This window comes from Peromyscus eremicus, chromosome 23 (assembly GCF_949786415.1).
Source record: "Peromyscus eremicus chromosome 23, PerEre_H2_v1, whole genome shotgun sequence".
In the NCBI taxonomy this organism is placed as follows: Eukaryota; Metazoa; Chordata; class Mammalia; order Rodentia; family Cricetidae; genus Peromyscus; species Peromyscus eremicus.
In genome coordinates this window covers 3,883,805-3,899,087 of record NC_081438.1, presented here as the reverse complement: position 1 = coordinate 3,899,087, position 15,283 = coordinate 3,883,805, and the positions used below count along the sequence as shown (strand labels likewise).

Here is a 15,283-nt window from a genome sequence, read left to right as displayed (position 1 = left end):
CCAAAGAGTGTTTTAATAACGTTGACCAGCGGAGTGCCGAGGGTGGGAGCCCCCCACCCCTTCCACCAGTTACTACAGGTAGACATCAAGTGTGGGGCGAACCACTCATGAGAGTTCTAAGCAAAGGTTTCGAGACCACTCCTAATGGACTGAGCATGGACCCTGCCACCCAGTACTACCAGCCATAGTACCATCGTTCTGTTGTGAGAACGGGATTGCTACATGATCTTAGATCTTGCCTGTCTCAGGTAGACTAGTTTAGGACCAGCCAGGATCCCTGCAGATGCTTTACCAGATGGGATGCATGGGAAGGACCAGGCTGTGATGGATGAGTAGAGCATCAGGGTTTCCTCACACCTTTGCCTAAGAAAGCTGGGGAAGGGGGACTGCAAAATCATCAAGAAGACAGTGTCAATTAATTGGCTGTATGGCACTGGGGTGTCCTCATGGGGCAAATGATGGTCACTAGCGTCCTCAGAGGTGGGATGGCGGCATCCTGGACAACTTCTTTTCTTCTAGAATTTCTCCAAAGAGGTTGGCTGCCTCCATGGCACAACCCCAGTGAATCGTGAGCCCGTAGCCTCCATGACCATAGTTGTGGATGACCTGGGGAAGCAAGAAAGATGGTGGCCAGGTACAGAAGGGACATCAAGGAGTGCTCAGAAAAGCTTGGCTACACTGGAAGACTGGGAACTTTCTAAAGAGCCTTGGTGAAACCCGATGCCATGGGCTCCATCAGTGTGTTAGTGGGATGTTGGGCAGGGCCTGGGACTAGCTTAAGGGAAAGTATTTGAGGAGGGGTAGGATGGTACCCTAGACTCTTGCTTCATCCCCTAGCACAGGAGATGAGGAACCGTGAAACCCTGAAGTCAGGGACATCTGCTACATTGTTCCCTTCATCATCGTTCCCCACACACTCTCACAGCTCTGTAGAGACATACACGGCCCCTCTATACACTCACCTACATTTGTGCCCCTCTGTCTACATGCACACAATGTTCACACACATACCCTCCACACACCCCAATCTATCTAAGAGGAGAAAGACTAACCTTGGTACCGGGGTAGCTTCCAGCCCACACCTGCTCAGCTCAGTGTCTTTGGCACAGAATAACCAATGGATTCAATGCTCTCAGCTCCCACCCACCCCCGTGAAAGATAATAAATAGTACAGCCACAAAGTGAGCATCCTAGAAATGTCTCAAGTCAGGTTCAAGTTATACACAGCCCTGCCTGTCACCAGTGGTCTGACTTAAGCAAGGTGACATCACCAACGGAAGTCCTGTTTTTTCTCAGGAGGGCAGAGAAAGCTGTTCCTATCCAAAGAGCTTCAGGGTAGACAAGGGAAGGTTATGAGTCTGTCTTGCCACTTAGCATGAAATACCATTTCTCTCTACTCAGTCCTTCCCCATCTTGTCCCGGTGTCCCCATTTATGGGAGGGGGTGAACACCACCTGATCTCCGTCAGTCAGTGGCTTTTCTTGGGAAATGGTAGGGTTGTTGTTGGAGTTGGGGCAGGCGTCACTTCCCTTGACTCAACACACCTCCGCACTTGAAGATCCAAAATGAAGCTGTTCTCTTTCTAGCCGAACCTGAGGCCGGACTGGCCGGAAGCCAGTGAGTTCCCCAACGATTCTTGCATTCTGGGGAGAAAAAAATGCTGGCAACTTACCTAGATGGTTTTCTCTGTTGACATTCTAGGAAGCTGTGAGTTAGCTTTTAGAATCTCAGCACCACCCCCTTCATTAGTCACACATTATCAGTTGCCGCCCCCCTCTTCCTGTGTGTGTGTGTGTGTGTGCCTGTGTGTGTGCATATGCATGTGTGTGCCTGTGTGTGTGTACCCGTGTGTGTGTGCATGTGCCTGTGTGCGTGTGTGTGTGTGTGTGTGTGTGTGTGTGTGTGTGTGTGTGTGTGAGTGATGTGCATGTATGCCACAGTGGAGGTCAGAGCACAACCTTAGGTATCAATCCTCACCTTCCACCTTGTTTGAAACAAGGTCTGTTCACTGCTACATGTGCGAGGCTAGCTGGCGTACAACCCTGAGGAATCCTGGTCTCCACCTTCTGAGTCACCACATGAGCGCTGGGATTACAGATGTGTGCTGTTGTATCTGTCTTTTCAGGAGTTCTGGGGACCTGGACTCGGCTATGCCGCAAGTCCTTTGTTCCCTGAGCCATCTCCTGTACCATCTGCCACCTCTTACTAGCTTATCTGTATCAATAACCACCCACCACTGTCCTGGTATAACCAACGGTTCCCATCACTGAAGCTCTGTCACCGCCAACCCCAACACTGTCTCCCACCCACCTCGTCAGCATCACCATGATCAGGCAAACACGAAAACAGAGGCATCAAGGACACCCGCTCTCTGTGAAAACACTAAGATGCCACCCTAAGAAGGACGTTCTCAGAAGGACCAATTAGGTGTCATTAGCGCATAGCGAGGACGTCTCTGAACACTGTCAAATGCTGCTGTAGACTCCGGTATCTCTCTGGGGCTAACTTGCACACTTACCCCAATAGAGACATCCCCCCATCAGGACCAAGCTGCCCTGGTCTAGGGCGCTGACACCCCTCACCTTCAGGGTGGGCTCCAGTTTGCAGCAGCTCTTCCAGATGGTGTTGTGGTCGTGGACACTGTTTAATTCATTCCAGTTCCCCAGCTGGAAGACACCTCCGAGAGTAACTGTCTTGAACCTAGATCAAAACGAAGAGTTCTAAGGAAAATGAAGCCTGGCCGAGGGAGGCATCTCTCTCCTCTCCTTCTCCCTCACGATCATCTCCACTGAGTTGTTCACTCCTGTCAACATCGCCATCCCCGCTAAACACACCCCACTGCCATTGTGATCTCCATCAACTCACTGTGCCACCCATCCCCGGCACCATCATCGCCAACAGTACCATCATCTCCATCAACGACGGAGATGCTCAGGGGGCAAAGGACTTGCAGCACAGCAGTGAGAACCTGAGTTCAGATCCCCAGAACTCATGGAAAGACAGATACAGCAGCACATGACCAGCAGCATCATCAACACCAACCCAGTCACCCTGTATCCCACCAAAGCAACATCACCATGACATTGCCATCTCCGCCATGCCAATAAAATCACCTCCCCTCCCAAGGCATCCAGCACCACCACACCACTCACTGCCTTGGAAATCATCATCTCCATCGTGCTAGCAACATGGTTCATCTTCATCAACACCAAATGCCATTCCCCTCCACCACCATCACCACCATCAATAATGCTGATCTCCTTAACATCGATGCTTTGACACCCTACGCCTGTCAACGTCCACATCAGCACCGTCTTTCCCCATCAATAACCATGCCACTGTCATTCAACACCAACAGCCCTGCCAACCTCTCAACACTGCCCCATAGATGCCATCACCTCCGAGGTCAACATTATCAACACTGTCAACACCATTGCTCTCCCTGCTCGCTCTGGGGCCATCCCCACCACCTTCGGTGTCACGGCCTGTGTATCCAGGGTCTTTGTCCTGGCTCTACACCACCGCCACCCAAAGAGATGCTCAAGGTAAGGTCCAGTCAAGGCTGAATCCCACCATCCCGGGGATTTCATTGCCCAAGCCCACGTATAAAACCTGGAGGAGAAGCTGGGTGATGGTGGCACACGCTCTTAATCCCAGCACTCAGGAGGCAGAGGCAGGCAGATCTCTGTGAGTTCGAGGCCAGCCTGGTCTACAGAGCGAGATCCAGGACAGGCACCAAAACAACACAGAGAAACCCTATCTCAAAAAAAAAAAAAAAACTGAAAGAAAGAAAGAGAAAGAAAGAAAAAGAAAAAGAGAAAGAAAGAGAAAGGAAGGAAGGAAGGAAGGAAGGAAGGAAGGAAGGAAGGAAGGAAGGAAGGAAGATAGAAAGGAAACCTGGAGAAGAAACCCTGGGCAGGTGGATGAAGTGTTAAGAGGCCGTGAAAGTGTCCCCTCTGTGACCTTAGATCAGTCAGAGATTTACCCTGGGATGATGTACGGGGAGTTGTAGACGCCGAGGGCTGGGTCATGGGTGAGGATGTAATGCTTCATCCAAGGGGCCTCCACCTGTTGACTCAAGGCAGACACACCTCGTCAGGGAGCGAGGCTGATGGTCCCCCCTTTCGTTTGCTCCCCTCATTCCCTGACCCAGAACCGCATGAGGATCACCTGACAGATACCTCCCCTTGTTCCCTGGAGCATCCCATGTCCTCACCACACGTCTATAGAAAAACCTTAGCTCACAGGAGCAAACACACACACACGTGCACATGTGCATGTGGCCACACCCATCGGTGTGCCCACAAATAGGCAAGCATGTACATATATGTCCCCATGCATCATGAGAAGCATGGGACAGTGGTGACACCCACAGAGCAGTTGACCTGGGTTCTAATCCCAGTCTCACTATTTTCTGCTGTGCATTCTTGCACGTGTTACTTGACACCTCTGTGCTCCAGTTAAGTGGCGGTGTGATATGATAGGACCATCTCAGAGGGCTGTGGTAAGGCCTAAATGATCAACTCTGTCAAGTGCTCAGGTGTGAATCTGGCCCTTGATAAGCACTTCATAAAGGTTCGCTGTTTTCTTAATAACTCAGGCCTGTGCTACGGTTCTCACATTGGAAAAACATCTCAACATACACTTTGCTATGGGTAAGAAATTCCAAAACACAGCTGGGCGGTGGTGGCGCACGCCTTTAATCCCAGCACACAGAAAGTAGAGGCAGGCGAATCTCTGTGAGTTCGAGGCCAGCCTGGTCTACAGAGTGAGATCCAGGAAAGACACAAAGCTACACAGCAAAACCCTGTCTCAAAAAATAAAACAAAACAAAAAAACACAAAAAAACAAAAATCCAAAACAGAACATTTGGGGTACAGGGGTCACCTCCTCAAAGGTTGGAGTCGCTCAACACCGCCGTCCACCAGCTTTGGAGTGGTGGAGGCAGGAAGGGCCAGCTCTCTGTTGACCGCAGCATCTCACCTGAATGATCTGGCCCCGGCCTGGCTGCAGCGAGGCATCTGCCTGCAGCGCCCCAGCCCACACCCCGGTGCAGTTGATGATCACGTCCGCGCCTCCTCTTGCCACCTGGCAGCAAGGACAAAGGACAGGGAGGAGTGAGGACTGTGCCGTGCCCTGGCCCCTTCAGACTCTCACACCACTGCTGTCTGCTGCCTGGGGGGCTGGGTGAGGTGTGCTGGTGATCCAGGGACACCTTGGTTAGGAATGTCCTTTTAGCTCCTTGAGGCTCAACTGCTCTCTACTCTCATTTGACAATGATTCTCTCTCTCTCTCTCTCTCTCTCTCTCTCTCTCTCTCTCTCTCTCTCTCTCTCTCTGTCTCTGTGTGTGTGTCTCTCTCTCCTCTCTCTGTCTCTCTCTCTCCTCTCTCTGTCTCTCTGTCTCTCTCTCCGTCTCTCTGTCTCTCTGTCTCTCTCTGTCTCTCTGTCTCTCTCTGTCTCTCTCTCTCTGTCTCTCTGTCTCTCTGTCTCTCTGTCTCTGTCTCTCTCTTTCTTTCCAAGACAAGGTTAATCTATATAGCCCTGTCTGTCCTGGATCTCACTCTGTAGACCAGGCTGTCCTTGAACTCAGAGAGATCCACCTGCCTCTGCCTCCTGAGTGCTGGGATTAAAAGTATGTGCCACCACCACTCGGCTGACAATAATGTTCACAGGCTACTGTGAGGATGCCGTGTGACCCTGAGGAGAGACTGCTGGACAGAGAGTACTGTAGAGGGAGAACTTTGTAGCTAGAGTTTTCCTGCCTGGCCCACAGTCAGGACAAATCTCTCTCACCTGCCAGCCCCACAGCCGCTCAGACCCGACCAAGTAAACACAGAGACTTACATTGCTTACAAACTGTATGGCCATGGCAGGCTTCTTGCTAACTGTTCTTACAGCTTAAATTAATCCATTTCCATTAACCTATACCTTGCCACATGGCTCGTGGCTTACCGGCATCTTCATATGCTGTTTGTCATCGTGGCGGCTGGCAGTGTCTCTCTCCCTCAGCCTTCCACTTCCCAGCTTTATTCTCCTCCTTGTCCCACCTACACTTCCTGCCTAGCCAATGGCCAATCAGTGTTTTATTTATTGACTAATTAGCAACACATTTGCCATACAGAACATTCCACAGCAGAACTTCCCTGAAACCTTAAAAAAACAAAACAAAACAAAATAAAACAAAAAACCTTCTAAGATCCTCTTACCTTCTCTCTGCCAGGACACTGGCTTCAGCTCTGCCTATGCCCCAAAGGCTTGTCAAGTCAGACACAGTAAGCACCCCCATGCTTCCAGCCCATCCCTGGTGACTCCCCTCAAGGCCATCATGGACACATAAACTGCTAAGTGTGTTCTGTCTTAGAGCCACCAGGAAGGGGAGCTGTGTCAGAGTCAGCCCAAGTGTCCATCTGGGCCAGTCCTGACCCCCAGGAGCTCAACACCAGCAGTTGGAGATGCCGGCCTTTGCCTGTGCCAAGCATTACTCTGCATTCTGGGACTACATGAAGGCGTGTAGCTGACCTGATCTCATTATTGCTCATGCTGATGGTGTGCCTGTGGTCCCAGCTGAGTGCCTGGGCGCTGCAGAAATGTCAACCCAGATGTCAGTGGGAAGCAGGGAAGGGTCTGAACCATGGAGTGGAGCAGAGCTGACTCTGACTTTAAAACCCACCTGGGGTCAGACAAAACCAGTCCCGTCTGGCCGCTGTGATTTCACTGTTCCCTTCTCACCACCGACATCAAGACTGACACCTCCTCCCTCAGAACGCCCAAGGCCTCCTGGGATTGAGACAAGGCTTAGAGCCAGGGGCAGGCCTGCAAGGACCCCGGAAGTCTAAGAAGGGGTCTCCCACACAGCAGCAGGAAATATCTTCCCTTCCTCGCTCCCATGTCCTTCCCCTCACACCCCTGCCACTCACCTCTTCGAAAGACTCCACCTTCCGATGGAAGAACTCCACTCCTCTCTCCTTTAACCTGGGATGATGAGACACATCAAAACAGCCCCTTCTCCGCCACATCCCTCCTAGAGGGCAGCACAGGGGACATTCCTGTGGACAGAGCCCCACGAGATGCTCCTATGTAGCCATTTAGTTCCTGGGCACCTGACTGGACCAGTGGCCTGAAAATCATCCTTTTGAAAAGAAGGCCCTCTTGGATGGCCCCAGCCACTCACTGAGAGTTGGAGAAGGGTCTTCCTAAGAGTCACAGAGCGAGCAGTGCACTGAGAGATTGGGACACAAGCCCCGGCTTTTTTCATTATATTCTCCTGTCATCATAGGGCTTTATATCAAAAGGGACAGACTTCAAGGGTGTGGGGAGAAGAGGTAGAGTTGGACCAGTGTCAAATGCACCTTTGCAGAGCATGACACCAGAGACAGTGGGCCTGGGGACACTCATCCCTCCCTTTGAATGTCCCAGTGTTCAGTGGTGCCGTGTCTGCCCAGACTATTTGAGGCCCTGGGTTTGATTCCGGCACTGAAAATCCATCAAAAGAGCTAGAAACCATAACTCTCTGGAGGGTTCCCTCAGAAGAAGTTCTAACTACATAATTTCTTCACGATGGGACACCTGGGAAGAGGCGGTCACAATGTCCCAAGGGCAAGAGTAGCCACACCGGCACAATGGTTTGCTGTGGTGCAATTCCCTCAGATTTGTTAACATCCCCTCCCTGGAAGGAGCGGGAAGGCTCCTGAGACAGGAAGTTAATGAACGTCACATGACTTGGGAAGACGAAACACAAGATTCATGAGGCCCCTCCCCCAGGTTACACAATCAATGCCTGGCTAAGGGAGGAGACTCAGGCCAGCTGAGCAGCCCAGGGGAGATCCTCCCAGCCAGGCAGCTGCCTCTGAGATGAGATGAGAGCCCCAGGATGGCAGCTTTCACCCATGCTGGGCTGTGCTGTTGGATGATGCTGTGTCTTGGAGTCATTCTTACTCCTGTGAATGACCCCTCACCCAAACTCCTGTTGCTAACGCAATGCATTCATTGGTTTTCACCAAACTGGACTTTGATCCTGTTGTGGGTTCCCTATCTGGGGTGAGTAGTCACGTGTGTGTGTGTGTGTGTGTGTGTGTGTGTGTGTGTGTATGTGTGTGTGTGTGTATTGTGCCTCTTCAGGAAAGCTCTCACACAACACGCTTCCCAAGTTTGGCTGATAGCTACACTCACCCAGGCAACTTATACAAAATTCTGGACCTACTAGATATGAGACTCTCCATTAATCCCAGCGCTTGGGAAGCAGTGATAGGTGGGTCTCTGTGAGTTCCGGGTCAGCCTAGTCTACATAGAGAATTCCAGGCCAGCCAGAGCTATGCGTAGTGAGACCCTGTCTCAAAAATACAAAGTCGAAAACCAAATTCTGGACCGTTGCTCCAGGGGCTTGGACTCAGCAGGTGTGGAGTAGGATCCTGAAAGCTGTACTTTTTTTTTTTTTTTGGTTTTTCAAGACAGGGTTTCTCTGTGTAGCTTTGTGCCTTTCCTGGAACTCGCTTTGGAGACCAGGCTGGCCTTGAACTCACAGAGATCCGCCTGCCTCTGCCTCCCGAGTGCTGGGATTAAAGGCGTGTGCCACCACCGCCCGGCTGAAAGCTGTATTTTAAAAGTTCTTCTCAGATCACAAAGTCTCCATTTCGGAGTTCTTCAAAATCTTAATAAAATATAGGAACTATATAGTCTCCTTTAATAGGAATGTACATGATCCCCCCAGCTAATGTTTGCTAACAAGGAACACGATCCTTATTAAAACGTCAGTGACAAGACAGGGGGCATCTGTTCTTGGCTCCATCACTTCGCATTGTTCTAGGGATACTCGCAGGAGCAGTTAGAGAAGAAAAATGAAAGGGAGAGAAAAAATTTTTGAAAAGATAATTCATGCACACTACGTAAATCTATCTAGAAAAACATTTCAATCCATTTTATGAGCATGAAGGCTTGCATGATGTTGCTAAGAAGTACAACAAATGAAAATCTGCCCAGATGCTCTGCGGGGGTGCAGAACCACTGCCTCAGCCCACAGCAGTGGTCAGAACCAGGGACAGCTCCCACACAGCACCCCGGGATTTTCCTCAGTCTTTGTCACCTTGACTATTCTTCCAAAGCTTGGTCCCTGGGACCTGTCCTTCTCAAAGGAAGCTTTCGGTCTTACCTCTCAGTCAGCCACGGCAGGTAGCTCTTCCCCTCCAAAATCAGGCTTGTGTTGAACCAGCCATAGCTAGAGTCAGAGTGGGGGAAAGAGGTCAGAACCTGCGGTTTGAGGGTTGGCTTGGTATTATTCTGTGAGCCCCCAGTGGCTAGAGCTGAGCTACCAGGTGGCATTTGTGGGGTGATGGTGGGAGTCCAGCTCAATGCAAGGAGGAATTTCCCATCAAACCACGCCATCCTGGGATATGCAAATAGAAGTTGGATGTTTTGGGGGATGGGGTCAGGTGAGGAGAGGACCAGAGGGCAGGAGTGTGGACGCACACAGGCTGAGCTGGAATCCCAGTGTGGTCACATGGCTCTGTGGCCCTGGGAAGTCATTTAGCCTCTTGGAAGTTCTGTTTCCTCATTTGAGAGAGTGGTTTGACAATATGGAGTGCCATGGTTCTGTGGTGGTTTGAAAGGAAATGGCCCCCAAAGGGAGTGGCACTATTAGGAGGTGTGGCCTTGTTGGAGTATGTCTGGTCTATTTGGAGGAAGTGTGTCACTGTGGGGGCGGGCTCTGAGGTCTTTTTCTCAAGCTTCACCCAGTGTGACAGTCAGTCAACTTCCTGCTGCCTTCTGGTCAAGATGTAGCCAGCACCATGCCTGCACAATGCCCTGCTCCCCATAATCAGCCTCTGAAACTGTAAGCTACCACCTCAATTAAGTGTTTTCTTTGTAAGAGTTGCCGTGGTCACGGTGTCTCTTCACAGCAATAGAAAACCCTAACTAAGACAGGTTAACATGTTGAACATCCTTCAAAGGCCATAGGCACAGGCTTGGTCTCTGAGGTGGTAGCCCTGAGGTGATGGGATTAGAAGGTTAGGGTTAGGAAAAGGTCCTCAAGCTATCAGTGGCCTTTATGTGGGACCTCATCGTCCCCTCTCTTTGCTTCCTGAATTATGACAAGCACTCTCATAAGCTAAAAATAAGCCTTTTTTCCCACAGGTAGCTTTGTGTCTAGTATTTTATCATATGGATACAAAGTTGATTGACATTTCCGCCCGAAGCCCAGTGTACCAGGAACCCCAGGAAGGGGTTGGACATCAGAAGGACGGGGTATCAGGGGCTCTAGGACTGAGATGGGATAGCAAATTGGTGCTTCTGTTCTTGGCTGCCTTCTGGACAGTTCTGTTTGAATTGTCATGCTCCAATGTCTTTGCCCACGACAGGAATCCTACCTGTAGTCAGGGAATATGTCCATCTCTCTGGGGGTCAGCTTCCGAAATCCCAGAACTGTGTTTCTCCAGAAAGGATCCTGTGGAAGCAGAGACGGGCTCACAGGGATAGGTGGACTTGACCATCAGGATAACAGACACTCACAGAATGCTTGCTGGGTGACAGACAGTCAGCAGCATTTACTTATCTGGCTCTGTTGTTTGATCCTCACAACCAACCACTGAGGCGGATGCTGTGTGCATCCTTACAGATGGGCCAAATGACCTTAGAGAGGTCATAACTTGTCTAAAGCCACGTAGCTAAGAGGTAGAGCTCAGATCTGAGCTCACACAATTTGGCCCAAGTCTATGCCTCTCACTCCACTTAGCATCAGAGTGAGTGGTGGGGTAAAGTCTGGGTGTAGGGGAGAGACAGAGGTTCTCAGTGGGTCTGAGGCTGGGGTGTAGCTCAGTGACAAGATACTTGCCTAGCACGTACAAAGCCCTGGTCCTCAACTCCACCAAAATAGATAGATAGATAGATAGATAGATAGATAGATAGATAGACAGATAGATCTGATTTGGACCCGTGTCTGTGACCTCTGAGTGCTCCCCCAGCTCAGGGCCCAGCCCCATCTGTGCTCTGTTAGATCCAAATCACCCACCCACCCACACGGCAGTGCTGGTGACATTGTCCTAAACAGAGGACTTTGGCGAGGTAAGCAGATAAATTGTTATTGGCTAAACAAGTCTAAAGGTGGGTTTCTGGGTTTCTGTTCTCCAGAAAGGCAGAACAGGGAACACTCCTACTCTTTCAGGAAACTCCCTTAACCTCCCCTCAGAGGTCAGCTACCTCGGGCAAGGACATTAGTTCCTGCTCAATCCTATAGCCTGCTTTTCTCCCATCTTGCTCTTCTCTCTGTCTCCCCGTACACCCCGAGATAGCCTTGGCAATTTGGAACCCAATCACCTTTCTTTCTACCCACAGAGTGGTCTAGCTCTGTAGTGTCTCTGCGCCATCGCTTATTGACTTTACGGTCAAGGACTCTCTGCTCACCGGAACTTCATCCCGGAAGAGATTGTAGCCTGAGATTAGGGTCAAGCCCATCTTTTCGGCGTTTGGAGAGTGAATGTGGTTCAGCAGGTAGTCGAAGGTTTGCTGGTTCCACTCCCTGGAAGGGTAAGAAATAGCATGTGTGGGTCTCTTCTACCGATTCCTGTAAAACCCGAGTTTAGGTCAAGGAATTAAAATCTCGTTTGCTCCCCATCTTGTAAGACCTTGAAGGAATTTGACAATGACCTGGAGCTGAGACCACTCCCCCTTTGTTTCCTGTGCACCAATTCTTTTTAGACTACCCAATCGAATGCCAGCACTCCGGATGCAGAGGCAGGCGGATCTCTGTGAGTTTGAGGCCAGCCTGGTCTACAGAGCGAGTTCCAAGACAACCAGGACTACACAGAGAAACCCTGTCTCAAAAATCAAAATCAAAAACAAGCAAACAAACCACACACACACACACACACACACACACACACACACACACACACACAAAAATGAGAGGTTGGACCCCAGCCAATGGGGAAAAGACACAGTCACCACTTAAGTTGGAATAAAAATCGAATGCACTTCCTGTCTGTGTATGTTTGGTCTTCTGAGCACACCCTCTACATCAAGATAAGGGTTGCCTTGTCCAGACACTTCACGTGGAATATTGGTCTCTTGTGACTCCAAACTTATTCCTAATCAAAATGGCACCAGAGTCTTGGTCACTCAGCGGCGCCCTGGGCAGAACTGTTGAGAAGGTCAGGTTGTGTTGCACTGAGGTGAGGCTGTGTGCAAAACCCAGACATCCACGGGGCCCACTCCTCCAGTGCTCCAAACAGCTCACCCCCACCTGGCTTCCTAGATGGAAACCCAGGAAGAAAAGCGTCCCCATTGTGTACCCCTGAGGAGCATGCCCGGGGCTTGGGCTCACACTGCTTTGAGAACTGGGAACCACACAGTGCAGCCTGGAACTGAGCACCCCCACTGTGAGGACAGGATGGGGGGGGGGGAAGGTGGGACAGTCAGGCCGTCCAGTGCGTGCTGGCCGGAGCCTCTGTGACTGGTCAGTCCCTTGTTTTCTCTGCAGTTACAGGTCCTCAAGAAGCTAATATCAAGGCTCTCTGTAGGAGCACACACCTTTAAAATCCTAGAAGGAGGCAGAGGAAGGCAGATCTCTGAGTTCGAGGCCAGCCTGATCTACATAGGAGGTGCCAGAGCTACATGGTGAGACCATATCTAAAAAAAAATAAAAAAATAAAAAAATGGGAGACATCCTGGTAAGTGACCTTGGGAGCTGTGTTTGAGGATAAAAGACCCGAGATGGAGGCAACACCATTGACGGAAACATGGCTTCAGAGTTTCTTGACAGAAGTGAGCCTTAGGGTCTGAGTGATGCCATTCACTGTGGGGTTGTTGTTGACACCTGTCAGCTGCTAAACACACATCATGGCCTTCGTACCTTCTTCAGTCAACATCCTCAATGCTCTGGCTCTCTGGATTCATCAGTGCTGTGGCATTGTGAGCCACTCAGCTCAAGGAAGAACAGCAAAGGTCCCAGTGCACAGAACTCATCACAGAATGGGCCATCCACAGTCACTAGCACTATGTATCTGTTTCCTGTGTGTGCACACTCACAGACACACACACACACACACACACACACACACACACGCACACACGCGCGCGCGCACGCGCACGCGCACACACACACACACACACACACACACACACACACACACCTGCTGTGGTCCTCATGGGAAGGTCAGACAATAGCTTTGGGTGCTGCCCTGGTCTTCCACCTTGTTTACCGTTTGCTGCTGTGTGCTCCAGGCTAGCTGGGCTGGGAGTTTTGGGTGATTCTCTGGCGTCCTCCTGGAGTCTCCCCAGCAAGGACAGCCTGAGGTTACTGATGTGAGGGACTACATCCAGCTCTGAAGTGGGTTCTGGGGATTGGCCCCGGGGGGTCAGACTTGAGCAGCAAAGGCTTTGCCTTCTGAGCCATCTCCCCAGCCACGCTTTGCTTCAGTTTCAGGGACAAGCCTGTGGTGATGCCTTTGAGGGCGGAAGTTTAAATCATTGTGCTTAAGAGATCCATAAAACGAAGCCGGGCGGTGGTGGCGCACGCCTTTAATCCCAGCACTCGGGAGGCAGAGCCAGGCGGCTCTCTGTGAGTTCGAGGCCAGCCTGGTCTCCAAAGCGAGTTCCAGGAAAGGCGCAAAGCTACACAGAGAAACCCTGTCTCAAAAAAACCAAAAAAAAAGAAAAAAAAAAAAAAAGAGATCCATAAAACGGAAATGCCTCTAAACTGTGAACCCAATTGCCCAAGGACAGAGAACTTTTGTTGCTCTTCATGTAAGAGGAACAGCCATGTGTTGCTGTGGGATGTTCTGCATGGCAAATGTGTTGCTAATTAGTCAATAAATAAAACACTGATTGGCCATTGGCTAGGCAGGAAGTGTAGGCGGGACAAGGAGGAGAATAAAGCTGGGAAGTGGAAGGCTGAGTCAGAGAGACACTGCCAGCCACCACGATGAGAAACAGCATGTGAAGATGCCGGTAAGCCACGAGCCATGTGGCAAGGTATAGGTTAATGGAAATGGATTAATTTAAGCTGTAAGAACAGTTAGCAAGAAGCCTGCCATGGCCATACAGTTTGTAAGCAATATAAGTCTCTGTGTTTACTTGGTCGGGTCTGAGGCTGTGGGACTGGCAGGTGATAGAGATTTGTCCTGACTGTGGGCCAGGCAGGAAAACTCTAGCAACAATGTGTTTTCACTTCTGTAACAAGGTTGGTTGCCCCAGCCGCACAGGATGTACTTGATCACACACAGGCAGGAAGTACGTCAGGGTGTATGCGGCCATTCTCTGGGAATCTCGGGTATGGACCTGGCCAGTGTCCATCATCTTAGCCAGTATTTTAATAATATTGTGGTAGTGCCGGGCGGTGGTGGCACACCCCTTTAATCCCAGCACTCGAGAGGCAGAGGCAGGTGGATCTCTGTGAGTTCGAGGCCAGCCTGGTCTACAAACTGAGTTCTAGGACAGTCAGAACTGTTATGCAGAGAAACCCTGTCTCAAAAAAACAAAGCAAAACAAAGCCAAACAAACAAACAAAAATACAGAGTCTCCCTGTGTACTCTTGGCTAGCCCAGAACTTTAGACCAGGCTAGTCTCCAGCTTGCAATGACTTCCCCTTCCTCTGCTTCCTGAGTTACGGGATGATGGGTAGGTGCACTCCCCTGGTTGTTTATGTTTTAATCTGAGTCTCGTGTCGCCCTCAGTGACCTCAAACTTATAACCCCCTCCTCTCTCCCCCCAAGCCTGGGACACATGTCATCAGGTCAAAGCTTCTACAAAGGACTTGTCCTTGGTGATGAGGACTGTGATGAAAGGCTCCCTCTGTGGACTCAGCTTCATGGGCCCCCAGACTACCACATGGGACCCCCACTCACACTTCCTGTGGGTTGCTGGGGTCCGAGAGATAGGGCTGCCAGAAGCCCGCAGCCACATCACTGGTGGTGAATGGGGTGAAGCGGTCTGCATAGATCTTCATGTGCAGTGGCTGCCTCGGGTGGTAACGCTCATGAATGCAGAGGGCCGTGGATAGTCCAATGACTCCCGCTCCAATCACTACCACACGCATCACACCAGCCTGCAAGAGGAGAGAGTGGACTGAGGGTCACTGTCGTCACCACCACCGTGGTGGGCTCCTGAAGGCTCAGAAAGCACCAGACACTCTGCCGAGTCACTTCTGTGGGTGATGACTGAGAGTCCAAGATTCTAGAATGTAAGAGGTAGTCTCCCAATTTTTAAAAAAGTGTTATTTGTGTGTGTGTGTGTGTGTGTGTGTGTGTGTGTGTGTGTGTGTGTGCAAGGTGTCAGTGGAGGCCAGAAGAGGGC

The 15,283-nt window shown here is 50.7% G+C and overlaps 1 protein-coding gene across 2 annotated transcripts; it reads right to left on the bottom strand.

The window, feature by feature from the left end:
- Positions 1-467: 467 nt before the first annotated feature.
- On the bottom strand, positions 468-15,026 carry Dao (D-amino acid oxidase). Of its 2 annotated transcripts, XM_059249637.1 has the most exons (10): positions 14,836-15,026; positions 11,396-11,510; positions 10,363-10,439; positions 9,147-9,212; positions 6,919-6,973; positions 4,984-5,088; positions 3,986-4,068; positions 2,583-2,700; positions 1,545-1,643; positions 468-606 (listed from the first exon to the last, which is right to left on the bottom strand). In XM_059249637.1, exons 1-10 carry the CDS (start codon positions 15,024-15,026, stop codon positions 475-477), a joined length of 1,041 nt encoding a protein of 346 aa, XP_059105620.1. In that variant the 3' UTR covers positions 468-474. The 2 variants fall into 2 exon arrangements, with proteins under 2 accessions (XP_059105620.1, XP_059105622.1); XM_059249639.1 differs by lacking the exons at positions 468-606; positions 2,583-2,700 and having other exon boundaries at positions 1,583-1,643.
- Between the last annotated feature and the right edge of the window lie 257 nt (positions 15,027-15,283).

Bases quoted from the DNA above. Each gene is read 5' to 3' on its own strand.
- Dao (XM_059249637.1), bottom strand. From the start codon at position 15,026: ATGCGTGTGGTAGTGATTGGAGCGGGAGTCATTGGACTATCCACGGCC. The intron at 11,511-14,835 runs GTGAGTGGGGGT...TTACCCTTCCAG, and splicing joins CCCAGCAACCCACAGGAAGT to GGAGTGGAACCAGCAAACCT. The intron at 4,069-4,983 runs GTGAGATGCTGC...TTGAGTCAACAG, and splicing joins GCCGGGGCCAGATCATTCAG to GTGGAGGCCCCTTGGATGAA.